The following is a 15,397-nucleotide window of genomic DNA, read 5'->3' as shown; positions in this document are numbered from 1 at the left end:
TGCTCAGAGAAGCTGTGGCTGACCCTGGATCCTTGGAAATGTCCAGGGCTGGGTTGGATGGGGCTTGGAGAAACCTGGGCTGATGGAAGGTGTCCCTGCCATGGCAAGGGTGGAATGAGATGACCTTTAAGGTCCCTCCAAATCCGAATCATTGTAGGATTCTGTGATTTTATATTACAGGTTGTCTTGTAACCGATCACCATCTATCTGTATTTCAAATTCTTTGGAATTGTAAGGACCCCAGCCACCCCAGCAGGCATTTACAGGCTGACGAGGAGGCACTTTTAATCCTGTTTTGGGTCAAAAATGTTTTGGAGCCAGAGCTGCCCACACAACTGGGCTCTTCAGCACTTTGCACCCATTTTGCAACCTTTCTCCTTTCATTTTATCACATCCATGTTGAAATGTGGGCACCCAGCACCTTCACTGGGGGTGTTGAGGCTTCTCACACACTCTGTGCACAATTAGCAGTTGTCTTGCTGCAAGCAACCGTGTCCTGGTTACATCATGCACAAACAGAGCAGCCTCAACCAGCAAGGAATAAATATTCATAGGTTCCAAAAGAGCCAGCTCCCCACAGCCAAAAATAATTATGAATGAAACAAGCAAAGGGGAAAAATTTAAAGAGGAAAATCTGAAAAAATAGTTGGAAGTTGTTAGATAATATTTTACTGGAGGTCCAGTGTGTCACAAGTCCTCCTTTGGAAAGGATTGACATCACAGTTAGGGGAAGAAATGCAAACTGCAGCATCATATACCTGTGCATAGCAAAGTGCCTGCTTGGATTTGATAGCAGTAAGATAGTAATCCTATTTATGGAAATCAAGTAATTTATATTAAATCAAGCAAGGAAAAATTTTATATATTATGGCAAATTAAAAGTGATTCAACAACAACAGCTGGACAGAGACAGTTTATACAGCATTCACAGGGCTGTCATTGACCAATAATGCAACTTGCCTGGCATTTCCCCTGCTCTTTTCATTTATATCTTCACCAAATTTTCATCCCACAACATTACATCAGGACCATGACATTCAGGCTGGGATCACCCTCTGTGCCAGGACACGCATAAGAACCAAGCAAACAAATCCTGCTTGTTTAGACATCCTCGAGGGAAGTTTGCTCAGGTTTCACAGCTCAGATCTCTGCTGATTTCATCTGCCTGGGACACATTCCCAGTGTCTGCCAGAGTGACACATAGCACACCAGCCCAAGCCCTTTGTCTTCATCCCCATGGCAGAGCTGGGACATGCCAGGGGAGTGAAGAGCAGAAAGCTCTGCTGAGCAGTAAGGGACAGCCCAGGTACCCCAAACCCACCATCCCAGGGTCTCCTGGGCAGGAGGGAGCTCTCCCTGCCTGTCCCCTCCAGCAGGGAAGGGCTGACAGTGAGGAGGGCTCTGCTGCAGCTCATCCTGGCTGCAAGTGCCTGTGTTCAGGTAGATGGAAAGCCTTCAGCAGGTTTCTCACCCCTAGGGATTTTGGGTGGCTTTATGGCCCCAGTCTGCCTCCTACACAGAGTCACAAAGGCACAGAGTGGTCTGAGGTGGAAGGGACCCACAAAGATTATCAAGAATGGTCTGAGGTGGAAGGGACCCACAAAGATCACCAAGTCCAACCCCCAGCCCTATACAGCACCGTCCCCAAGAGTCACCTTGGTCCAAATGCTTTTTGAACTCTGTCAGGCCTGGGGCCATGACCAATTCCCTGCCCTGACACATTATCAGGCCAATCCTTGGGTCCTGTCACTGCTCACAGAGAGATCAGTGCCTGCTGCTCTTCCTCCTCACTGGGGGCTGAACAGAACAAGTGCCCCCAGCTGCTCCTCACACAACTTCCCCTCCAAGCCCTTCATCATCCTCACTGCCCTCCTTTGGATGCTCTCTGATAGTTCAATATCTACAGCCTTAGGTTCCCTATTACCTGCTGGAGAAACCAGGTGAGTGACAGGCTGGAGCAACCAAAGACAAAATTTACAAAATTCAGTTCAAGGTGAACTAAAACTGATGTTCTAGGGCTTTGGTCAACCCCAAAAATTTCTTTTAGCCTGAGAGAGAAAAAATTGTTTCATCTTCAGGTTACTTCTTAACATTTAGTCTTTTACTTTGGGTAAAGTCCTAAAAGAAACTGGTATTTCCAATTATATTTGCTTTATTGCCAAAGATACCTTAGGTGCTTGAACCTTATGAAAAAATCAGAGGTTCCTCAGCAAAAAAATTGCCAAGTTCAACCCAGATTTTCAAGTCTCCTTTTTTGAGATTCTATGAAATGATCTAATGTTCAGAAACATCCCAGGAACTCTTGACACCTCTTGATCTATAATCAAGGACTCTTGTCCTTGATCTATAACCCTTATCATCTTCAACAATCAGAGAAAGCCCAGGTTCCTCTGGTTCTCCCCTCCTGCTCTCGCCCATGATTCTCTGATTCCATCTTCTCTCTCATTAGATTTAGCCCCAGTAGCCCAGGGTCCCATGGAGGAGAGCTGGTGTTTCACACCTTTCACCACTTCTCCTCCTTCTGTTCCTCTATTTTAGCACCCCCCCCAGGCTCCTCATGCAAGTGAAGTTTCCCAGAAGTCAGAGATCAGCTGGGCTTATGGCTGAGCTTGTGCATGGAGCTGGGATTCAGCTGAGGAAAAGGAATAATGGGAAAGGGGAAGAGAGCTGCAAAAATGGGTGGATGCAGCCCCTGTGTCCCATGGACAATAAAGACAAAATGTGCCAGGCTTCACTGCTGTGGAGCCCTGCAAACCAGGCTGTGAGCCCACCTGAGCACATTATTCCTCTGCACACTGGGTGGAGGCCTGTGAGGATAAAACCAGAGCAGGGTCCTGAGGACAGCAGAGCCATCCCCCAAGAGTGTCACTGTGACACCCAGCCAGGCTGTGTCCCCCAGGGCATTTCTGCACTGGCTCCTCTCTGCTCTGCACACCAAACGTGTCCCCATGGCATCAGGGGGAATGCTGTGGTTAGGGCACAGATGGGGGCACAGGGACTGCTCCAGCTCACTCCCTGTGTGCTCTGGGTAGAGCTGTTTTCGCTGCCAGAGGTTCACTGTCCAGGGATGAGAGCAGGCCCTCGGGTGTGCCCTCTGGGCCGTTTGTATTCACTGAGAGCTGCCCAGGAAGGTGTTGTGAGTGCAATTAGTTCTCATACTCAGGAGATGCCCAGAGACCAGATCCTCCAGGCTCAGCTGCCTTTAGTGAGGAGTGGGAGAGGGGCCTCAGTGGCCGTGCACCCCTCTGGCCCCCAGCCTCCCATCCAGAAACAGGAGAGGGTACATGAGCAGGCACAGTCCCAGCCCAGGCACTCACCAGACATTCCCTCCAAAGAAAACCTGCACACATAGAGGTGTTCAGGGGCCTCACACAGGCAGGGAACAGCCCAGAGTTTAGTCTGTCTCCTCTTTGTTTCTTTCCTTTTGTTCCCCCCCTTCTTCTTTTCTTTCTCTCCTTTTGGCAGCAGGAAGATTGTTTAAAGTTGCTAATAAATTCCAGTTAATGAAGCCTGAAAAGCCAGAGCTGGGAGCCAAGAGAAACAAGAGCAATCAGTACAGAAGGAATAGAAAGAGATCTTGAAAGCCAGCCTGGGAATAATAACATGTTGAAATGTGTTCGCCGGCAAGGGCTTTGTTACCGCGCTTTGAATCCAAGCGCGAGTGCTTGGTGCCAAGAGGGGAAACTGCAGCCAAAGGCAGGTGTTCATTGCCATTCACCTCTTGCTTCGGGGCACAGCGGCAAGATCAGACCCCTTCCCAGCCACTGGCTCTTTCACCTGCCTGTTCTCGGGCCCCGGGGGCAGAGGGACTCACCGGCATGGGGAGCAGGCTCAGCACCGCGCTCAGCACCCGCTGCTGCCTGCTCTGCCAGCCTGGGGAACAAGAAATGGCACAAAAGCAAAATGAAATAAAATGTAGTGTCCTGGTTTAGGGCAAATTTGGGAGAAAACCTCCAAAAGGGGGGGCCCCTCCAGAAAGCAAACCCACATGGCCCTTTGCCACAACTGGGTCAGGAAGGATTCCTTGGAAAGAAGTGGAAAGAATCAGTTTATTTAACAGGCAAAGCACCCCCAGCACACAGAATGAACAATACCAGGTGACAACACTCTTTTACTGCTCTGAAAAAGATGACAACTTCAGAAAGTCTCTCTTGGGGGTGGCCTCTCTGTTATCAGTCCCTCCAGCATTGGGAATGGCTGCTGCCCAGAGCAGGCCACGCTAGGCCACAAGGTGCAAACTCTCGGTGTTTCCCAGGTCCCAGTCCGGAGCAGGCTCGAGTAGGTCCAAAAAAAGGGAAAGGAGAAACAGTCAAGGGAAAATTTGGGCTGCTTAGCTAAACTAACTAATGAGCAGAAGCAAAAAGCAAAGCAAAAAGCAAAAGCAGCACCATGTACTGCCCTGTCTCTGTGTCCCACCAGCCGTGGGGGAGCGGCTGATAACAAAACCAAAACAAAACATTCACTCTTCAGAGCCAGTCTTGAAGACACAGAACATGATATCCAGCATAAACAGAACACAGGAATGGGGATACAAGCATCATAACATCACCCTAGGACATGCAGGCATGGGAATGCAGCAGCCCTCCTCTCCTGCTTGTACCTGTGAGGGAACCCCCCTCTCACTCCCCTTCCCATGTGGTCCAATGGAGCCATCACAGCTTATGGGGCACCAGGGCTGCTCTTGGCTACCCTTGCCTGCTGTTAGAGCACCCCCAGCCCCCCATCAGCCTCCAGGCATCTGGAACATCCACTCTGGGGGGCTGTTCAGCACAGGCTCTCACTCCAAGGCACTGTCACACCTGGAGGAGGCAGCACTGTAGTGGGGCATGGTTCCTGTGAGAGTGACAGCTCCTCTGTGGCAGCAGGGCTGGCATTCCTGGGCAATGCTCACATGTGCAGGCACTGGGGTGAGCAGCTGCTTCTGGAGCAGTGCAGTGTCTGAAGTAGGGGACTCCTGAGACAGCAGCTTTGGCGGGGTTTCCATGACACATCATGCTGGACAGGTGTCATGGAGACACAAATGCTTGTAGGGCCATGAAATTATTTTGCTATGCTGAGATTTGGAGGCAGAATCCACAGCAGAATTCACTGCTCCCTTGGCAGTCACCTTGCCTGGCATAGCCCTCCACTTCCAGGTGGCCATAGCTAAAGAGCTGCAGCTCTGAATTCTTGGCCTCTGTGGTTCCTCCAGGACTCTGCACAGCTCCTGTGCAGAGAAGGCACCAGAGCACAACTCATTGTCATAAAGGAGACCAGCTCTGGTTGATCCAGGACTTTCTGGCACCAGTCCTTGGCAGAGGATGGTGCTGCTCCATCAGTTCAGTGGGTGAGCAAAAGCACAGAGAGAGTGGATAATTCCTCTGATGAAGCCTTCCAAAGCTCATCCCTGTGCATGGGGTGAGGACTGTCCTTAGCAATGGCCAAGGTGCAGGAGAGAAGGGCTTCTAAGGGGTTGTCTATCATGAACATTGACCAATGAGGCCAAGATATTGCAGCTCCCCAAATGAAATTCAAAATATTTGGAAATTTTAGAAATTTCCATTCTATTTCTACTCCATTTAGACCAGGGAGAGTGTTCAGCAACTGAAAAATCCTTGCTAGGTGGGATAGCTGGCCCCAGTTTTCCTGAAAACTGCTTTCCATATGACTAATTATGTTCTGGGTACCCCAAGTGGGGCACCAAAAGTAGAGTCAAAAGTGAAAACTGCTCTGAAGGTTTGGAGGGAACAAACAGAAAACCTTTGCAATTTATAATATAAAGAGATGGAGTGAAGGTTTTCGGTGTCCTGTTCATTAAGGAGCTGTGTCTTACTAATATTACTTGGCAAATGAATGAAAACTGGCTTGCATATGAGCATTCATGTGGGTTGAAAACTGGCTTGAGGACCATAAACAAAAGAACAAATGCGATCAATCTATCGAGTTGGAACAGGCACTGAGGGGGCACAGCGAGCAGGGCTACAAACAGGCACAGTCTTCTCCTCAGGGATGGAGTGAGACAGCACAGACCACATTAGAGGCATCTTCAGGAGATACCACACTAGGACCAGCTGCAGATTCCTGTGTGAGAAGGAAGAGTCCAGGCCTGGCCCTTTCCTCAAATGCACCATGTTTTCACTTGTTGACTTAATTGGCTTCATTCCTGCTTTGCACCAGCACAAGAACAAACCCAGGCATGACACAGGGCCTGTGGTCCCCTGTGTGCCCAGGGGAAGGCCCAGGCTTGGCAGGATGACACAGTTTAGGCAGGAGCATGGAGTGTCTGGGCACACTGCCTCGAGAGGTGAGTGCTTGAGAAACCACCCTGAGCAGGAGATCAAAGGGGCGGCCGACACGCTCAGTGAAACTTTGGCAAGGGGAGAATTTCACTGGGATATGGACACACATGTTTGTCCTGTCCTGCCAATGGGCAACGTTCCTGCCTCCTAATGTGAGTGATAAGAGCATCCCTGAGCTGCCTGAGCACCTGACATGAGCCATCTTGCCCAGCACAGCCTTCGGGCGTGCCATGGAAGTTGCAGCATGACCAAGAAGCCCAAGATACAGGAGGGTTGAGCCTGTGGTAACTGAACAGCAGCAACCATACAGTGGTAAACCATGAGTTTGTTCCAACTTGGAGTGTATTGGGAATGCAGATCAAAGCCTGGAGGAATGTTCCCAGAAATCATGGGAGTGGTGGAAGGGGAGGCAGGGGGGCAGGATCTAAAATCCACCACGAGCTTTCTGAAGCAAGCCAGCCACATCCAGCTGTCACCCTCCCCTTCTACCTGCCCCTTCCCTCCTTCTTCTATCAGCCACTTTTTAAACGCAGAGCTTTCTCTTTCTCCCAACCCCATGTCACAGTGTAAACTTCAGGAGAACAGGACATAACACTGAATGAAGTCTGTCCTAAAAAGAGCCCTGAGCAGGCCTAGAGCTGAGCCCATGTGGACCAGAATTTCAGCCCTGCAAGAATAGCTCCTCTTCCCTGTGCTTAGGGCAAAGGCAGTGCCTTTCTGTCCTCCTTGGTGGGGTTATTCACCCAAGCTCCTCCACAGAAGGAGTGAATTAGGAGCTGTCTCAGGGGATGTCACACTGGCAGCATCACTTCAAATGTTATTGTTCCATTTTAAATGGAAAGGAAAGAACAATTTCACTGCGTTTCCTGTGGGATCTGAATCCTGCAGATATATTCAATGGGTGCCTGTCTGCCAAGCAGGGGGATTTCTGGAGAGTTTGAGTGAGAGGGACAGAGGGAACCATGGACCTGGAAGAGTGCCAAGTGACCATGGACAGAGGAAGGGTCACACACAGGAAGATTTTTATGTCTTGGGTCTCTGACATGAACTGGCACAGGAGTTAATGGCATGGAAGCAAAGGATGGTCAGGAAGAGGCTCCAAGAACTGGAACCCCTCTGCTCTGGAGCCAGGCTGGCAGAGCTGGGGGTGCTCACCTGGAGAGGAGAAGCTCCAGGGAGAGCTCAGAGCCCCTGCCAGGGCCTAAAGGGGCTCCAGGAGAGCTGGAGAGGGACTGGGGACAAGGGATGGAGGGACAGGACACAGGGAATGGCTCCCACTGCCAGAGGGAAGGGGTGGGTGGGATAATGGGAAGGAATACTTGGCTGTGAGGGTGGGCAGGCCCTGGCACGGGGTGCCCAGAGCAGCTGTGGCTGCTCAATCCCTGGAAGTGTCCAAGGCCAGGATGGACAAGGCTTGGAGCACACTGGGACAGTGGAAGGTGTCCCTGCCATGGCAAGGAGTGGAATGAGATGAGCTTTAAGCTCCCTTCTGACTTAAACTGTTCTGTGGTTCTATGATATGTTTCCAGCGCTCACCCTTGACAGGACACCCCAAAAGGCTCACCCATTCCTGGTCTGCTCTCAGAGAGGTGGCACAGCCATGCTCCCCTGCCTGGAACACCTGGAACACCCCCAGCAGCATCAGCACCTGTCCTGGAGGTCCAGCAAACCCCACACCTCCGACCCTGTGTGCACAGCCAGCCATGCAGCCCTCTAGGAAAGGGAAAACAGCTTGTGTGCACAATCACAGAACTGTCCCACCTCCCAGCCCCTGCCCAGAAGTGGGCAGAGCCCATGTTGGACCCCAGTGACACTGTCAATGGCCTTGGGAGGAGAGTTCAGAGAGGTGGTTGTGGCTGGGGCCTCCCTTTGGGCCTGCTCCTGGCCTGGCATGGACCCTGACCCTGGGGAGAGGAGCTGGGCTGCCCCAGGGGCAGGGAGGAGTAAAAGGCATGGAGAGAAGAGCCAGAGACCAGAGGTGAGCCAGGGACAAGGCACAGCCTGGCGCAATATGGCCAAGGACAGAAACATCTGCAGCAGCAGTGAGGCACGGGGCCTTATCTGGGGCTGGGGGTGCTTTGAGCCTCTAAATTCACCTGAGAAACCTCTAATTTCACCCAGTGAAAGCAGGGCATCTGCTTCAAAATAACACAGAGTTATTTCTCCCTTATGTTCTGTGTTACCCACAGAGCTGAGGTGCCACCAGCTGGCTCCGCAGTGTCCCACCAGCATCTGGGGCTCCCCAGCACCCTCTGAGGCCGGCAGCCCCAGCTGGGGCTCCATTTCAGCTCCACATTCCTCTCCTGCTAATCCTGGAGGTCCCAGATCCATTCAGGGAGCTGGCAAACCCTCAAACACACCCAGGGAAGTGAGCAGGGAGGCACAGAGCTGCCAGAAGAGGCACTTTGGGCCTGGAATAGGTGTGAGAAGCCTGGAGCTGCAGGAAGGTGAGGACAGGCAGGCAGGGAGGAGAGGAGGATGCAGGAGCAGGCTTCTAATCCTGGGGGTCCCAGATCCATTCAGGGTCCTGGCAAACCCTCAAACACACCCAGGGAAGTGAGCAGGGAGGCACAGAGCTGCCAGAAGAGGCACTTTGGGCCTGGAATAGGTGTGAGGGGCCTGGAGTAGGTGCGAGCAGCCCAGAGCTGCGGGGAGGTGAGGACAGGCAGGGAGGAGAGGAGAATGCAGGAGCAGGCTTCTAATCCTGGAGGTCCCAGATCCATTCAGGAACCTGGCAAACACTCAAACACACCCAGAAAAGAGAGCAGAGAGGCACTTTGAGCCTGGAATAGGTGTGAGCAACCCGGAGCTGCGGGGAGGTGAGGACAGACAGACAGCCAGGGAGGAGGAGGATGCAGGAGCAGGCTGAAGATGCCGTGCAGGAACACCTCCCCTCCAGGCAAGCACTGCAGCCTCCCGGACAGCACTCCCTCCCTCCCATGTGGAAATCAGCAATCAAAAGCAGCAATTACCCCAAATCACAGCCCCTAAGTGACAAATAGCCCAGCCTGCCAGGCGGATCATGTGCTGCAGGAGGCAGGTTCCAACCTGCTCTCACACATTAAAGAGACGACCCTGTGCTGTTTGTGCTGTCAGAGGCCTCATTATGGGAGAGATTTTCTGCAGATTCCCGAGGGGAGGGAGAGCTCAGACACCCACACGGGCTCTGCCACCGGTGAGCCTGGCTGCCCACAACACCTTGGTCCCCTCGGTGACCTCTGCAGAGCCCTGGATCCCTGTCAGAACCCAGGACATCCCTCTGGCTGCCCTGGAGGGCTCCAGCCCCTGCCCAGGGGGCTCAGAGACCCTGGCACAGAGCCCCAGACCCCTTTGCCTTTGATTTTGCCCTTGGAAAAAACAATTGCCAACCTTTATATGAAGGATTACAAGCCACGACAGTTTAAATAGAATGATAGTGAATTTATCACAGAGTGAAAAATAGCTCTTTGAAGTTTTCAGCATGGGGGTTCAGGGGGCAAGATGGAGGAATCTGGGCATGTCCAGCCTTTCTCCTTCTTCTTCTTAGCTTCCATCTTCCGCTGTGATGTTGGCACTTTTAGATTGGTTTAAGGTAGAAGCTCACTGTCTAACACATGTGATAGGTGTTGGGAAGTAATTGTAAATATTGTACACGTAGTTTTTAGCATAAAAAGATTACACTGCCCCTAATAATACTAATAATAATACTAAAAAGTTTTTATATTTTTTAGTATAAAAAGATAACAGGGACAGGCAGAGTGCCTCTGACTCTCTTGCTGAGTGGACCTCGGCAGGGCAGGGGAAAGAATTTTATAGATAAGGAACAATAAACAACCTTGAGACCGAGAACTGAAGAGTTCTGACTCCTTCTTCAAGCACCAGGCTGGGAAAAGAGACTTTAACACATCTCAGGGTCACTGTGAGCAGCAGAGATCCCAAGAGTTCCCCTGCACTCTTCCAGCCAGGACTGCACTGCTCAGCCTCCACACCTGTCTCCTTCCCCTAAAAAATGCCTAAAGAGAAACAAGAGTTTAATGAATACCTTTGCCAGGTCTGTGCTAAAAATCTTGGGTTGTTTGTGCCCAACCTCTTGGGCCTGGTTTGGACTTTCTGTGAGAATGCAGATGAGCCTGGTCACAAATGATGTTCACTGTCTCTGTTTTGGAGATGCAATATTCCACTCCAAGTCAAGTAGACAAGATTCTTGCCCAATTGTAGGGGCAATTTGGGGTCTTAATCGGGTTGTTGAACTGTCTTTATGATTTCTGGATGATGGGGGCTGGGACTTCATCCATGTTTGTCCTCAAAACAAGAGGAGAAAGAGAAAAGTCACCCCTTCTCTAGATCAAGCCTAGATTCAGAAGTTCTGGACTTCAGTCCTGGCTCAACCACATGCTCCCACCATAGTCCTGATGGTAACAGTGATCCAGTTTCTAATGGCAATGAAAAATGCAAATACCTTTTAATTCCTCAGCCTCCTCTGGACCTTGTTGAATTTTGAATTCTAAGATCAGGTGATGCTGTACAATGGCAAATCCCACAGGTTTCCTTCAACAAATTCTTTCAGGAAATTCTGAATGTTCTCCCCTGCTCTTTTCTCTATGTCCCAGATATGTCCCATTTTCCATTGTGATGCTGCTCTTTGCTTCCTCTCCCATCCCTTGGGCCCTCATTCACCAGCCAGGATTTAGGGACAGACCTAAATCCATGAGCAGAAACAGCTCTGCCCTGCTGCAGTCTCTCTGCCAAGGCTGGTGTGGAGCAGGGTCTGTGGGCTGCTCACTGCTTGTGCTGTATTTCTGTGCTGGGAGCCTGTGTCTATCCAGGAAATGGCTTTGAGCAATGAGCTGTCTCTGGATGCTGAAAATGCTGGATTCAGGTCTGGCAGAGCTGAGATTTTCTGTGCTGCTCCTCGGGCTGGGCCAGGGGATGTGCTGGGATTTTCTTTGCTGTTCCTCAGGCTGGGCCAGGGGATGATGCTGGGATTTTCAGGGGATGATGCCCAGCTCAGGCTTGTGGCCCAGCTTGCAGGTGCTGCAGCCTCCCCTGGAGGGGACAGTGAAGCATGGAGGGGTTGTGAAGCCTCTGCACGCAAGGACTGTCATCACAAGGATGCTGACACATGACTGCCTCTTCTTTCCACTGCAGGCGCCTCTCTGGAAACCAGATCTCCAGGATCCCAGGGGAAGCTTTCTCTGGCCTCTACAGCCTGAAGATCCTGTAAGTAACTTGTTCCTCTTTGCAGGGCAATCCCTGTCCCTGCCTCTCCCCAGCCCCTGGCCATGAGCAGGGACCTGCAGCCATCCCGAGGGGATGCAAAGCTTCAAGGTGTAGGGTCAGATGTTAAACCCACCCTGGCAAACATGCCCTTGGTGATTGAGGAGCTCTGTCCCACTCCACTGAGGAGCTGTGTCCCACCCAATGGGCAGCTGTGTCCCCACCCAATGGGGAGCTGTGTCCCACCCCAATGGGAGCTGTGTCCCCCCTCAATGAGGAGCTGTGTCCCTCCACACTGGGGAGCTGTGTCCCCTCAATGGGGAGCTGTGTCCCACCCAATGGGAAACTGTGTCCCACACCAATGAGGAGCTGTGTCCCCCCACAATGAGGAGCTGTGTCCCCCAAAATGAGGAGCTGTGTCCCACCCCAATGAGGAGCTGTGTCCCACCCCAATGGGAGCTGTGTGTCCCCCAACAGGGGAGCTGTGTCCCCCCCAATGAGGAGCTGTGTCCCACCCCAGTGGGGAGCTGTGTCCCACCCCAAAATGGGGAGCTGTGTCCCACCCCAGTGGGGAGCTGTGTCCCACCCCAAAATGAGGAGCTGTGTCCCACCCCAGTGGGGAGCTGTGTCCCCCAAAATGGGGAGCTGTGTCCCACCCCAATGAGGAAACTGTGTCCCACCCCAATGAGGAGCTGTGTCCTCCCCAATGGGGAGCTGTGTCCCACCCCACAAACTGGGAAGGTCCCCCTAGGGCATGGTGTGCCCACAATGTGCCCTGTGAGAATCTGCAGAGGTTGACATGGTGCATAAAACTCACCAAACCCCCCTCAAGTGGCGTCCCCCAAATGTGGAGCCCAGACCCCAAATTGGCCCCTTCTGCTCTGCTTCTCTGTTGGGGCTGGGTTGGAGCAACTCCGAGGTCCAGGTACCTGGGAAAGGGTAAGCTGGGAAAGCTGCCCTCACCACAAAGCCCTTCACAGCCCAGGAGGCCTTTGCAGGGCTCTGGAGTGACCTGGAAAAGGTTGGGATCCTTGAGCAGTGTGACCTAAGGGATCCCATGGAGGCAGCTGGACCCTGGAGCTCTGCAGCCATCAGGGACCTGCTAACCCTACTCCATAAAGGTCATTGCAGGCTATCCCTGCTCAATAAAGATCATTGCAGGCTAACCCTGCTCAATAAATGTCACTGCAGGGTATCCCTGCTCAATAAAGGCCATTGCAGCTAACTCTGCTCAATAAATGTCAGAGCAGGCTAACCCTGCCCAATAAAGGCAATTGCAGGCTAACCCTGCTCAATAAAGTGACTGCAGGCTATCCCTGCTCAATAAAGACCATCGCAGCTAACCCTGCTCAATAAATGTACCCGCAGGCTAACCCTGCTCAATAAATGTCACTGCAGGCAGCACCCACTCCTGCTGCCCAGTGGGGAAGCTCTGAGAGACAAATCTCCTCTGGAAACTTTGAAATCCCCACTCATCTGAGCTGTCTCTGCTGTGGCACCCACACTCACCCCTTCCCAAGGTGTCCCACTCCTCATGGAGTTACTCTGTTCTTGTGTCTGTCCCTGTGACAGCCCCCAGGGTCTGTGCAGGATGTTGAGGTGGGAGTCCCTTTCTCCCTGAGGAACCATCTTAAAAATCTTCTGCAATAAACATTTCATCCCCAAGGGGATGTTTTGAACTCAGCCACAATGTGAAATTGTTGTAGCTGGTCCAGTTTATGCAGAGAGAGCAGGTACAAACCTGCTCCCAGGATTAGAGAGTATAAGGCTGTTTACTACGTCTTCTGAAGATGTAAAGTATGAATCCTGCCCTAAATCTCATGGCTTAGAGATTTATCCATCCCCTGCATTAGGCAACAAATCAAAGGAACTGAGGAAAAACCGCAGCTCTCCCACCCAATTTCAACAAGAGGAGCCTTCTGCTCTGGGGACGGGAGCTTTTCAAGGTGCTTTTGATCAATTCTGTTTGTGTCAGACCTGGGTGAGGGCAAATGCAACTTTCCTGGAGCAGTGCCTCCCTTCAGAGCCCCGTGGGGAGGGGAGGGTGAGCTCTGCCCTAGGACAGGGCCACAGGCAGCAGGGACAAGCTCACCAGGGACCCAGAGGCAGCAGGAGTGAGGGATCAGGGCATTTCACCTGGAAATATTGCATTGAGAAGCTTGAGGAGTGAGGGATCAGGGCATTTCCACCTGGAAATGTTGCACTGAGACCTTGAGGAGTGAAATAGAAAGTTCATGGGTGGACCTGTATCTCACCACACTCCAGGGCATTTCACCTGGAAATATTGCATTGAGAAGCTTGAGGAGTGAGGGATCAGGGCATTTCACCTGGAAATCTCCACCAAAACCACACAAATATTCCCCTCTTCAGAGGGTATCTGGAGATGGGGATCTGAAGACCCCATGAGACAGGAAACGTCAGAAAGATGTTGAGATGTCAGGTATTAAAGACGGGAGCATGGAGGAAAGTGCTGTCTCCTCACTCTAGGCAGAGGCAAAGCACTGAGTTTATACTTAACCATTCTGGCTCTGCTGAAAATCAAGGGAGAAGAGGACTCAGAGAGGGCAAATCACCCTTCAGGCTTCACACTGAACCTCCCTGGAGGTATTGGCTGCTGGGCTGGGACCCCCCTGCCCTGAGACACGAGCTGTGGTGCTTCTGCTCCTCGTGATGCTGGGCAAGCCCTGGCCAGGACATGCTGTCCCACCTGGGCCCTGCCCTGCAGGACACGAGGCAGCAGCAGAGCAGCAGGTGACAACAGGCAGAAGGATGGGGAAATGCCAAATCCTCACCTCTGGGCAGCCTAGAATAGAAACAGCAGGGCTGGTAGAAGAGTGGGATGGATGGGGCTCCCCCAGCCATGTCCCCCTCCTGCAGCTCCTGTGCTCAGCTGGGCCCTGGGCAGCACAGGGGCCCCGGGGCTCACAAGGGCCACTCCAAGCCTCTGCACTCTGGCAGTCACAGCTGCTGCCCCCTCAGCTCCTCTGCTGTGCCCCTCACAGCTCCCTGCCCCTCTCATCCCCCTCTGCCCCTGCTCATCTCTCATCTCTCATCTCTCCCCTCCTGCTGGCCTTGCTCGGGCCAAGGGCAGGGGCAGCGAGCACCAGGAGCTGCCTCTGCTGCCCCCAGAGCCCCTTCCCACAGGGGGCACGCTGCCAGGCTGCTGGCACCCCCCTGCCAGGGCTGGCACCCCACAGCACGTGGGGCTGCTGGCAATGGGCCCTGCAGCTCCATCACCACGGGCTGAGCTTCTCCTTCTGAGCTGTGCAAGGGTCCTGGGAACCCCAGGGATGGATCCCGGGGGTTCTCTGCAGCCCCTGGGGTGGAAACCTCATCCAGGTGGGCAACAGGGACCAGCACAGCCCCTGGGGCTCCTGCTCCTGCAGAGGGATTTGTTTCTGCAGCCCAGGTGTGCTGGGGAGATAAACCCTGGGTCCTGCTGCCCAGTGAGAAGGATTTAGGTTCTGGTGGTGAACAGTGAATCAGATGAGGTTGTGACAGTGTCACAGGGGTCTGAGGAAGAGGGAAGAGATGAGGATCTGACTCCATGTTTCAGAAGGCTTGATTTATTATTTTATGATATATATTATATTAAAACTATACTAAAAGAATAGAAGAAAGGATTTAATCAGAAGGATGAATAGACAGAAGAATAGAAAGAGAATGTACAGGCAGATTTCATTCTCTCTTCCTTGTCTTGGCAGACCCCTTGGCACCCTGCAATGTGTACATGACAAACCAGGGCTGATCCCCATCCCTGCCTAAGAACAGAAAAAGAAATAATGATAACAAAGGCTTGTGACTCGGACAGAGAGTCTGAGCCAGCTGACTGTGATTGGCCATTAATTAGAAACAACCACACGAGACCAATCACAGATGCACCTGTTGCATTCCACAGCAGCAGATAATCATTGTTTACAGTT

The 15,397-nt window shown here is 52.2% G+C and overlaps 1 protein-coding gene across 1 annotated transcript in view; it reads left to right on the top strand.

Moving 5' to 3' along the window:
* The window catches only part of LGR6 (leucine rich repeat containing G protein-coupled receptor 6), a 172,217-nt gene that overhangs the window by 66,570 nt on the left and 90,250 nt on the right, over window positions 1-15,397 (top strand). The window contains exon 3 of the mRNA XM_058819408.1: window positions 11,406-11,477. Within this exon, the coding sequence (XP_058675391.1) occupies window positions 11,406-11,477 (72 nt within the window). The remainder of the gene's footprint in view (window positions 1-11,405; window positions 11,478-15,397) is intronic.

The sequence above is a fragment of the Ammospiza caudacuta genome, chromosome 24 (genome assembly GCF_027887145.1).
Source record: "Ammospiza caudacuta isolate bAmmCau1 chromosome 24, bAmmCau1.pri, whole genome shotgun sequence".
NCBI classification, from domain to species: domain Eukaryota; kingdom Metazoa; phylum Chordata; class Aves; order Passeriformes; family Passerellidae; genus Ammospiza; species Ammospiza caudacuta.
Note: the sequence above shows the minus strand (reverse complement) of the source record. Positions and strands in the feature narration are given on the sequence as shown.